Below are 12,578 nucleotides of genomic sequence, written 5' to 3' on the forward strand. Positions count from 1 at the left end.
ACAAATCAAATTTGAGTGTGTTGGGGGGAGGAAGGCGAGATGGGGCATGTGTGTACATCTGTGTGTGTGTGAGTGTGTGTCTCTCTCTTTGTGTCTGTTGTGAATGTGTGTAGATATATCTTTCTGTCTGTCTGTCACTGTTTGTGTCTGGGTGTGTGTGTCAGTGGTGAATGTGTTTGTGGATGGGGTGTCTGTCTGTCCGCGATATATGGCTGTGTCTGTGGCTGTGTCTGTTTCTGTGGCTGTGTCTGTGGTTGTTGTGTCTGTGTCTGTGGTTGTGTGTCTGTGTCTGTGTCTGTGTCTGTGGTTGTTGTGTCTGTGTCTGTGGTTGTTGTGTCTGTGTCTGTGGTTGTTGTGTCTGTGGTTGTGTCTGTGGCTGTTTCTGTGTGTTTAGTTGTGGTTGTTGTTGTGGTTGCCAGGCTGTGGACTGGGTGTCTATCTGTCTGTGTGCGATGTATGCATCTAGAAGACTAGTACTCAGTACTCCAGGATGTAAATTCCATGACACATTCATTCTGATAATCCCCACACAACTGTTGTCCACAGCTATATACAATGTTGATGTTCCCACATGAAACATATGGTCTAGATATGGCCTCCATCCTAAGATATAACGCACATCCAACCCTCCTCATCCTCCTTCGTGGGGGGCAACAGATCTGGAGAGGGCTCCTCGAAGTCTTGCGGGAAGTACAACCTACAATAGAAATATCTGATTGGTCAGTTTGTTATTGTTATTGTTACACACTGCATGTAGCAATAATCCACCTTCATGACATCATCCCTTTAATGAGCAAGAGTGAGTGAGTGAGTGAGTTTAGTTTTACGCTTCTTTTAGCAATGTTCCAGCAATATCACAGCGGGGGACACCAGAAATGGGCTTCACGCGATTGTACCCATGTGGGGCATCGAACCCAGGTCTTCAGCGTGACGAAAGCAATGCTTTATGAGCACGTCAAACCAGTGGTTGATATTATAAGAGTCATAATGACATGGTGAGGTCACGATACGATGCGTATCCTGATAATATCTGTACCATATGATTTGTATCATAATTAAGTACTATTATTTGCTAAGCCCATATTCTCTCCCATTTGGCAAGTGAATCACTATCCTGAACCATTTGTTTTCAAATTTCCGATAGCTAAGATGGGATATTGTATTGGAGAGACACATAAGCTTGGGGCACTGTGTACATTATTCTATTTATAGACATCAAGGAAATACTGGAGAATCTGCATAAACTGGTTCTTGAATAGTGTTTGTTATTGTTCACATTTTGCATCAATACAATGTAATGTATCATATGTATTGCGATACAGGAGTTGTAATCAATGTTGTATACTAAGCCTCATAATGCCATATGACCGCCTCCGTGGTGTAGTGGTTAGAGCGTCCACCTGGAGAGCGGAAGGTCGCGGGTTCGATCCCCGACCGCGTCATACCAAAAGACGTTAAAATATGGTACTTGTTGGTCCCTGCCTGGAGCTCGGCATTTATGGGTACAACAAGGACTGGTCGGCTCGGAGTCAGTGTCTGGGTGGGGTATTCATGCTTCACTGCGGCATGGTATCTCAGTGGGCTAGCACTATAAAACCATCTTAAGTCTGGGCTAGTACAAGCAGCCCCACATACACATACACACGCATGCACGTCGTCATATGAGCTAAATATTCTCAAGCACGACCTTAAACCCAATTTCACCTCACCTCATAACGCCATATACTGTATTGCAGGATCATTACACTACGAGGTATTGTGGGTATCTGTCCACACCCTTGAGGCACAATGACTGACTGACTGAGTTTGGTTTTACGCCGCTTTTAGCAATATTCCAGCAATATCACCGTGGGGGACACCAGAAATGGGCTTCACATATTGTACCCATATGGGGATACGAACCCGGGTCTTCAGCATGACAAGCCAACGCTTTAACCACTAGGCTACCCCACCACCCCTGAGGCACAATGAAACATTATCAACCTTGTGACCCCGCCCCACCACCCAATCTTTTGAGTCACCTCTTACCATAAATACAGGTTGCATAGGGAGAAAATCCTTACCTCTGAGAATTCCCTGTTGCCCCTAGCAACCTATATATTCTTAAGGCCACGTGGTCAGTTACGACTTTGCATGGAATTCCCAGCAAAGTCAACCCTGGAGAATTTCATACTCAAAGGGGAGTTACTTGAGCCCTATTCTGCATGGAATTCCCATGAGAGTCAAGAATTGGTTACATGAGAACTATTCTGCATGAAATTCCCATGGGAGTCAAGAATTGGTTACTTGAGACCTATTCTGCATGGAACATACCTGATACAGGTGAGCTGATATCTCCCACTGGACTGGTTCTTGATAGTATCCACTCTGTCCTCAGCAACCCCAGTTCCCCAACTCTCTGGGTTCACCATGTACTGGACAGACTCCATACTGAGCAGTGGGGTCTCTGTAACCATGGAAACAAAACTGGAAATGTTTTTTTCCCAAATACTGAATCCTTAGTAGGGGTGTATGCTTGAGTGCGTGAGTGAGTGAGTGAGTGAGTGAGTGAGTGAGTGAGTGAGTGAAGTGAATATTTAACGTCACATCAGCAATATCTCAGCCATATCGTGACGAAAACAATTTATACAATAAAAAGTGAAAATATTTTGAAGATTAAAACCTGTAGACGATGGACAGTAAAAATACTAGATAATCATAGATATAATATAAAACTAGCAAACAAAGCTCAAACATTTTAATTAAAGAAGTCAATACAATATAAAACACGGGCTATAGATCGCGAACAACTGAAGGTAGATCACCAATCTAGGAACCATGGGGACTTACATTACTTTTGCTACCTGCATGGAGCCTAGCTGGATTTATACCATCCCTTCAGCCGCTGGCGATTGTAAGATAATTTAGCCGACATTTAAAAGAACAAAAATACTACGTTTAAAAACTTGGTACGAGAAAATTTCACTTTGAAAGTTTTGGGTGTATGCTTGAGTGCGAACTATACTCAACAAAATATGGTATTACTGACAACAACGACTACTAACGTGTGACATTGAGCCAGGCTATGACTCTCTGCATGGTCTTGGAGAAACACTCAAAGACTTTTCCTGTCTGGTTCTTGCGGACGGGGACAAACAGCCTGCTGGTCATGTTCGAAGGGGGCGTGGCGTCCAGTGGGGTCACCTTCTGTTTCCTCACATAGTAGATACGAAGAACCTTCAAGAACTGGCAGCTGTCCTCGAATGCCATCTCACCATAGCCAGAAGAATCAGAGTCAAACTCTATGTTGCCTGGAAGAGAGACGTGGATGTATGAATGTTGTTGGGTGCTGGTATTTCTGGTCATGTCATGATAACCGGTCAATAAATCCATGATCCAGAAGATTGATAGCATGAATGACCATGATTGGTGTGATTAGACAAGTCGTAATCACAGATTCCATTTGCAGGGTCTTGTCTTCAGAATCCCAGTGGGAGTCAAGCACTGAGTGTTCTTTCCCTAAACCCCCACAGACAGTCAAGCATTGGATGTCAATGACCTATTCTGTCCCACAAATCCAACATTTGTCAAGCATCAGGTATCTGAGACTTCATCTGCCATACATTCCCCAAAGGGAGTGAAGCAGTGAGTGTCTATTCTGCCATAGAGTCCCCAGGTATGTAGGACATATTCTTCCCTAGAATCTGCACAGCGGGTCAAGCAATTAATATTTTGGTCCTTTTAAGTCCCGGAATAAGTGACCAGTCCTTAAACAATGTTAAAAAAAAACAAAGTTAAAAACATAACAGTGCAATTTTATTCAAACCCCTTACTACCCACCCACACCCTCACCCCATTTCCCCACCCCCCGTCCACACACACATACACACAATCCATCCTTCCAATCTAACCAACCCACCCGCCATACAATAAATAACCAGTCCCTGATTCAGGTATCTAACTCATTAACACAAGGCTTGCTGCTAAATCGCTGCTAAATGCCTGAAGCATCACCAAATTTCACCACATGATTTGGTGAAGCTGTACAAGATGTGATTTTATGTCTGTATCAAGCAGTACTTGCACTGTTTCAAGTCTTAAAACGTCCCCAAACTGCATGTTCAACATTTAGTGGTATCCCCATCAGTGAGTGAGTGAGTGAGTTTAGTTTTACGCCGCACTCAGCAATATTCCAGCTATATGGCGGCGGTCTGTAAATAATCAAGTCTGGACCAGACAATCCAGTGATCAACAGCATAAGCATCGATGACACACCAAGTCAGCGAGCCTGACCACCCGATCCCGTTAGTCGCCTCTTACGACAAGCATAGTCGCCTGTTGTGGCAAGCATGGGTTGCTGAAGACCAATTCTACCCCGGATCTTCACAGGTCTCCCCATCAGTGTATATTGGTACAAGTGAGTGCATACAGAACAGATACCTACCATTGGGAAGCTTGAACACTTTGACATCGATAGTCTGCACGTTCACCACCTTGATGCCCTGAAACAGTGTTCACCTGTTGATAAATATTGTTCATTCGTTCGTTCGTTTTCTACAATAGAGGTTAGAATATAGCTAAACATGTTGTAGCTCATTATCGTAAAAAACACCACAGGCAATAACGGGACACAATCCTAACATTATGCCAACGAAACAGGCGTCGATTAATAAGACGATCAAGGCCACTTCCTGTTGAGACACCCACGAGATTATGTTGCAGTTTTACAAGTAAAAAAAACTGTAGAAGTTGTTTATGTCTTACACAACAATAAGAAACATACTTTCTAAAGTTTAATTTGATGTTTCATTTTTTTTAATGTCAATTAGTTTGAGCCCATCAATAATCGCCGAAGCAGGCAAGATCGATCGATTGACCGATTATTTGATCAATCCCTCCAGCACTGGTTCTTGTCAACCACAAACTGATGATCAACATGGAATACACAGAGACCAGGCTTTAATACTTCTAGATAATTGTAACATTAACAAGTCAAAGTTTGCCACAACATTATTTGACTGTGTAAGTAGGAGGACTGTCTGCCGCCAGGCATTCCCAGCCGTAGTTGAGACAGTATGTAAAAATTAGCATGGATGATTTCATCACTATCACAATCAAAAAATCGTGTCATCTGTGTCCAGAGGCCCAGATAAGCTGCGTATCCGGGTAAAATATGCATAGAAAATTTCCATTTACGCATTGAAAAATAATTGTTGCGTACCAATTACGCATTTAAAATGTTAGATACGCAAAAAGTTTAAAACAAATGTGTACGGAATATATTTATAAAAATCGCTTGCGTTATGAAAAAGACATCGATTGCTATCAATTTGTACTGTTAGTATAGGACAAGTGATGTACTGTCAGTATAGGATGAGTGATTTTTTTATGAAATCATTTCCATTATATTTAAGTTAGTTTTGATTAGGTATGACATAAGGCAAAACATACCTGTTTAGTAAACTTACTCAATGACATAATACTTAGGTGAGTAAAATGACTGAAATACGCACATATTTGAAAGCAGTGGGTAACGGAAAATGAAATACCCACTCAACATTCATAATACCCACTCCAAAAAATACAGTGGGTACAGTACCCACATGAGCTAAATCTTATCTGGAGCTCTGTGTGTCATCTAACAGCTGTTCCATTTCACAGCGTGACAGTCAATTTACAAAACAGCTCTAATGATGACAACAAACCTGCTGTTTCTTCAGCCAATCAGAAGCTTTCTGCACTGTTGACCTGTATGTGGCGAACTTCAACCTCTGGATCATCCCCTCGGTGTTACAGGCGTGTGTTGGGATGATGTCCTTGGACCCTGGACAACACATGCTGCTTTATAAAGGGTCATCATCGGGTAAACTAATACCCAAATCACAAGTATGTAATAGTTTTGGTACTTACGTTCATGCAGGATTTAGGGGCGGTGGGGTGGCCTAGTGGTTACAGCGTTTGCTTGTCATGTCGAAGACAGGGTTCGATTCCCCACATGGGCACAATGTGTGGAGCCCATTTTTGGTGTCCCCCGCCATGATATTGCTGGAATATTGCTAAAAGCGGCGTAAAACTAAACTCAGTCAGTCAGTCCAGTTATCTGAGGTCTGATTACACCAGGACCAATCTTGTACTGAGACAACGAAGAGTTCAAAAGTTTCGACACAATGCTGTTTGACTGTATTTTTTCAAATTTCACTATTTGTTGTTGGCATCTCAATCTTTTACTTGCATTTCCAAATCTGGTACTATGTATGAAGACCATTGCACGATTATTGCTAAAAGCGGAATATAACTGAACTCACTCATTCATGCTGAATTTTGTTTAGCTATCTCACCTAGTGTCTCAAATGCTGGTTCTCCAATGATGTAGAATATCCTCAGAGCGAACACAAATAGCCGGTTGGTTTTGCCTGTCTCCACCCAGCATGTGGTTTCCGGGTTCGGTTTGCTGTCTGACAGCAGCAGTTTAATTGTCTCAGCATTCAGAATCTCGCCTGACAAAAGAAGACAGAGTTTACTTGATGACAATAAGGCCCCTGGACCCATTCCAATCTTGTAGCCACTGAATCTGATCTAAATGACAAATTATAATGCTTAATAGGTAGGGCATATCTGACACTAGTAACCTTAAATTACACCTGATCTCACATAGGGATCCTTGACCTATAGCTGATCTCACACTAGTAGCCTTGAACTATAGCTGATCTCACACTAGTAGCCTTGAACTATAGCTGATCTTACACTAGTAGCCTTGAACTATAGCTGATCTCACATAGGGAACCTTGCACTAAAGCTGATCTCACACTAGTTGCCTTGAACTATAGCTGATCTCACACAAGTAGCCTTGAACTATAGCTGATCTCACATAGGGAACCTTGCACTAAAGCTGATCTCACACTAGTTGCCTTGAACTATAGCTGATCTCACACTAGTAGCCTTGAACTATAGCTGATCTCACACTAGTAGCCTTGAACTATAGCTGATCTCACATAGGGAACCATGCACTAAAGCTGATCTCACACTAGTTGCCTTGAACTATAGCTGATCTCACACTAGTAGCCTTGAACTATAGCTGATCTCACACTAGTAGCCTTGAACTATAGCTGATCTCACACTAGTAGACTTGAACTATAGCTGATCTCACATAGGGAACCTTGCACTATAGCTGATCTCACACTAGTAGCCTTGAACTATAGCTGATCTCACACTACTAACTTTGAACTATAGCTGATCTCACACTACTAACTTTGAACTATAGCTGATCTCACACTAGTAGCCTTGAACTATAGCTGATCTCACACTAGTAGCCTTGAACTGTAGCTGATCTCACATAGGGAACCTTGCACTAAAGCTGATCTCACACTAGTAAATTTGAACTACAGATGATCTCATATTAGCAGCTTTGACCTATAGCTGATCTCATACCACTAACTTTGAACTAAAGCTGATCTCACACTAGTAGCCTTGAACTATAGCTGATCTCACACTAGTAAATTTGAACTACAGATGATATCATATTAGCAGCTGTGAACTACAGCTGATCTCACACTAGCAACCTTGAACTACAGCTGATCTCACACTACTAACTTTGATCTACAGCTGATCTCATACTACTAACTTTGAACTACATCTGATCTCATCCTAGCAACACATTTTGAATATGAGAGACAAACCTAAACACACAATCAGGGAACTGTAAGCCCACCTAGGTTTCAGACATGCCTACTACATGCAGCAGATGTAAGGCTAAATGTCTATAGAGCAACCAAGCACAAGATCTTCAACCAGACCAAGCTCACCAGCAATAGGGTTCAACTGCAACTGTCTGGAGAGTTTCTCAATAGTCTTGCTCAGCGAGTTGAACTGTGTAAACAACTGTGTGCCACCAAAGCGGTATCCCGTCTGCTGGTTGAGGAGATTCGAGATGACGTCAGCGACACTGCCCCCTCCCTGGGTGTTCTCCTCCGGCAACACGGTCACGTACGACAACTTCTGTACGGGGGCATCTGGGTTCATCTTCGGAGTTAGCCACAACCTGAACAGACAACAGTTACATTCACTAACTAGGGCATTCAACATATCAAAAGCCTTTTCAATGCTAGAGAAAAAATTCGAAATTCATTTGGGGAAAACTGAATATTTTCATTGTAGTTTCTATTGTGCATTTATCACAATCTCATTAAAATCAGATCTTTCATAAATGTACTTCTCACAGTGAAGATCTGGCAACCACTCAAAAGGAGTGAGTGAGTGAGTTTAGTTTTATGTTGCACTCAGCAATATTCCATCAATATGGCACGGGTTTGTAAACAATCAAGTCTGGACCAGATAATCCAGTGATCAACATCATGAGCATTGATCTACGCAATTGGGATACGATGACATGTGTCAACCAAGTCAGCGAGCCTGACCACCCGATCCCATTAGGCGCCTCTTACGACTAGCATGGGTTACTGAAGATCAATTTTAACCTGGATCATCACAGGTCACCTCAAATTCAGTCAAAATGAAAACATGTCAGTTCAATACAGACAAACTGTATGGATAGCAGCTTCTATATTTCGTGAGTGAGCCACTTTGATACAGATTCTTGTATCGTTGTCAAGCAGGGATGTAACATGAAGAGGAGGGGATGTATATTTACTGAATGTACCGCGTAACAAAGAAAACAACATAATTGGCTAGGCTGCTGAGTAAGCTGATAAAGCCTGTGAGTTAAAAAAGGAAAGGCGTGGAAGCCAGAAGATGTACAAATGAAAGGGGTAGTTTCAGAAGGAGATGTTTATACAGTAGTGGTGGTCCGATTAATTGAAATAATCAAAGATTGGTCGCAGTGACTAAACGACCAAGCAATCGATCATGTTTTCTCATAATCGAACACAAACAATTTTGGAGCACTTGTTTGCATTAACGATATTTTTCACATGGTTGGTTTTGTCAGTTACATTTAATGAGCACTACAAGCTCGTTCCAAGTCACAATTGGAAATTTGTTCCTAACACACTAGTCATCATTTAAAGATGTGAAATTTGCAAATGCATTTTGTGCAGTTTGAAAAAAACACCAAAAGAACTACATGTTTTTTCTTTATTTTTTGTGCATTAACAAAGATAACCAGGAAAATTTGATAAATGATGCTAACCAATTATTTTCGATGATTGATCGGTTGTAATGAACCAATCATCAATTATGAGATTTACAATTCCCAACACTATAATACAGTTGATTGGTCTTGGTGAAGGAGTGCATCATTAGCATGACACGTATAAATGCACAAAAATACTATGCACAGCCTTTATTATTGCCATTATGATCTGCCTGTTCGTGGTGATTTTTCAAGAAACAAATAAACTTGGAGTTTGAAATGGAGTTGTGGTTTGGCAAGTCTTGGTAGTGTGGGTTTAGTCTGACCTTAGTCCCATGAGGAAGGCGTTGTTGCCGTGACTGGACATGTGGATGAAAACAGCATCGTTGTCAAGCTGGTAGTCACTGTTGTTGAGCTTCTTCCCCACCGTCTCACACTTCCACACTGTATACTGAGGCATCGACTCCAGCCATTGGTTGGCCTGCTCCACTACCGTCCTGTATGACAACAATAAACATATACAGCTGTTTAAGTCATACACAACTACAGGCATTCACTCAAATCTCAGGTCACTCACTCATTCACATCTATGGCCATTCACTCAAATCTCAGGTTATTCACTCATTCACATTTACAGGCATTCACTCATACCTTTGGCCATTCACTTATTCACATTTATGGCCATTCACTCTCATCTATGGGCCATTCACTCATTCACATTTATGGCCATTCACTCTCATCTATGGGCCATTCACTCATTCACATTTATGGCCATTCACTCTCATCTATGGGCCATTCACTCATTCATATTTACAACTAGTCACTCACATTTCAGGCCATTCCCTCATTCACATTTACAGCCATTCACTTGTTCTTATTTAGGCCATTAATGTCACTAATATAATTCATTGTTTCTATTCATAAATAGAAATATTACTTCCTGCACAGTTTTCAGATTTTTTAAGGAGTGTTAAGATCCATTAAGATACAACAAACATACCCAAATTCAGCAAATTCAGGTATTTGTCCTTTTAGATAGTCAGTTCCCAGACATCTTGGCATGAAATCGACATAGGTAAGGGGAGTTAACTCTCCCTGTAGTGTTTCGGCTCCCTCAAATGCCAGGTTTTCTTCTCCCAGAATAGTCTCTGTTTTCTGACATTCTTCACCTTCAGGGGGGATATCAGGCTTTCCTGGAAGCGATTCCAACTCCAATGTTCCCAAAGGAATGTCTGGTGTTTCTGATGCCATGATTTGTTCCATAGATCTGTTAACAATCAAATTAAAAGATAAACGTTAAACAATCATAAATTAAAAGTACACCAGTTAGCTATGTGAGGGCATCATGCAAGGATATACCATAAACTACCTTTACAACGAACAGGTTTGTAATGAACTGACAGATCTACAAACACTTGCAGTGTGCATCGGTCACTGACTGACTGACTGACTGAGTTTGGTTTTACGCCGCTTTTAGCAATATTCCAGCAACATCACGGCGGGGGGCACCAGAAATGGGCTTCACACATTGTGCCTATGTGGGGATTCGAACCCGGGGTCTTCAGCGTGACGAGCCAACGCTTTAACCATTAGGCTACCCCACTGCCCCGTGCATCGGTCAAAATGTGCATCATGAACTATGGTTATAATGAACCAAAAGTAGTTTGAGCATTGTTGAATTTGTTAGAACAGTAGTTTATTGTATATTTTGATTATGTTGAAGTTGATGGGACCTTAGTAAATACTTCACACTCTCCAGACGAAAAAAGACAGAATACTATTGGTTGGTTTGTTGTTTAATGCCGCACTCAGCAATATTACACCTATATGGTGGCAGTCTGTAAATAATAGAGTCTGGACCAGACAATCCAATGATCAAAATCATAAGCATCAGTCTATGCAATTGGGACATTATGACATGTGTCAACCAAGTCAGCGAGCCTGAACACGAAGGGACCAAGCTTTTAAATTTGACTCAGCCATGCGTTCCACCCATCAAGGTTCAACATAACAGTGTCTGATTGTATCAGCAGTTAGTACCGCAGAGTGCACCCGTCTCCCATACAAGAGACGATAGGCAGTCTCACGTACACGTTACGTCTCTGACAGATCAGTATTCAACAGTTTATCTTCCATAGTACTTACCTATTCTATTACATACATGGGCACTTAAACACTGCTAGAAGTGAAGGTGATTTGAAATGGAGTCGACACATTGTGTTCAAGATTACTGCACTTTAACATATCAATTTGCACGTGTGAGTGAGCTGCTGGAACCAGTCTGGACCAGTCTTTACCGAGTTAGCCCTTTTAGAATCTAGACCTCAGTTTAACATGAATACCCCACTCAGACATAACATATCCCTTAATTGTACACATTGTTTGCCTTGATGTAAATTCATCAACAAATAAAATGTGTGATGTTTATGAGAAAACACATTAAACATTACAGGTTGAAATCTCACTGCATTATATTTACCTGATCCCACAACATGCTGTCCAAACAATGTTAATCTTTCATATTTTTTTAATGTAGCATTTTCTGTAAAAGTGCTTGGGTAAAAATTGCAATATCAAAATGAAACCTTCACATCACAACACAGTTTAATCATGTTAATTAACAGTCTTATAAACAAGTTGGAATTTGTTTTCATTTTTTATTTCTATTTAGTGATATATGCATGCACTTTTAAAACGTTAACAACAATTAACATATACTTAGGCATACTCTCACGCATCTTGATATTTTAAAATCAATAACTAACAAAACAAATGCCATTCCACGTGAATTTTGGTCATATGTAAAAGTAGATGTCAACATCAAGATGTGGCATAAGTCATTATGTCAAAAACTAGATTCAGATGGGTCTGTACTGCTTGGTTATGCGAAACGCAAGTAAAATCTGTAACGGAAATCAAAGAATAATAAACACTTACTCAAATGGCGATGGAGGATGGAATGATATCTACCGGACGGAATCCAAATACACTCGTAACTCGTGCCAATCGTGAGCATCGACGTGTGGCAACTTGCCAAAATCTTAGAAATGCATTCACTCACTATCAACATGTTTAGACGTATCATGGCAACGAGAAAACAAAATAAAGAGAACAACAAAACAGCGTGACACATGTCGTGGACTCTGATAAATACTATTTCTCTCTCTCTGTTTCAGACTTGTACTCTTGAACTAAACTTCAGCGTAATTTCTTTCACACTGAATCTGTGACAAGTGTAAATTTTAATATGAGAACTCGTGAATGTTATAACAAGTATTGCTACTAGGTTGCGCTGTTGACATGGCGTAACAATAATTATGGGTAGACAGAACCCAGTCGTGCAGGTGCGAGTAATGCAATAAAACGAAATATGATTTGTATGAAATAATTAATTTTAAGGGACAAACAAATGTGTTAAACGTTTTAATCGATGTGGAAGAAATGAACTACCCATTCTAAATATTGGAAATAAAACGCAAGGTTTGAATGAAGGGTGGTGTGTCTAATAAAT

General features: G+C 40.9%; 1 protein-coding gene across 1 annotated transcript; it reads right to left on the reverse strand.

The window, feature by feature from the left end:
- Window positions 1-322: 322 nt before the first annotated feature.
- LOC124261289 lies at window positions 323-12,313 on the reverse strand. Its single transcript, XM_046695595.1, has 10 exons — window positions 12,005-12,313; window positions 10,068-10,334; window positions 9,394-9,564; window positions 7,782-8,017; window positions 6,318-6,476; window positions 5,685-5,803; window positions 4,424-4,481; window positions 3,045-3,290; window positions 2,314-2,446; window positions 323-697 (listed from the first exon to the last, which is right to left on the reverse strand). Exons 2-10 carry the CDS (start codon window positions 10,328-10,330, stop codon window positions 604-606), a joined length of 1,479 nt encoding a protein of 492 aa, XP_046551551.1. The 5' UTR covers window positions 10,331-10,334; window positions 12,005-12,313; the 3' UTR covers window positions 323-603.
- Between the last annotated feature and the right edge of the window lie 265 nt (window positions 12,314-12,578).

The sequence above is a fragment of the Haliotis rubra genome, unplaced genomic scaffold (assembly GCF_003918875.1).
Source record: "Haliotis rubra isolate DU_JTF1 unplaced genomic scaffold, ASM391887v1 Scf795, whole genome shotgun sequence".
NCBI classification, from domain to species: Eukaryota; Metazoa; Mollusca; class Gastropoda; order Lepetellida; family Haliotidae; genus Haliotis; species Haliotis rubra.

Coding starts and splice junctions, on each gene's coding strand:
- LOC124261289 (XM_046695595.1), bottom strand. CDS start 10,330: ATGGAACAAATCATGGCATCAGAAACACCAGACATTCCTTTGGGAACA. Junction 8,018..9,393: donor GCCTTCCTCATGGGACTAAG/GTCAGACTAAAC, acceptor TTGTCTGTTCAG/GTTGTGGCTAACTCCGAAGA. Junction 698..2,313: donor TATCAGCTCACCTGTATCAG/GTATGTTCCATG, acceptor TTTCTATTGTAG/GTTGTACTTCCCGCAAGACT.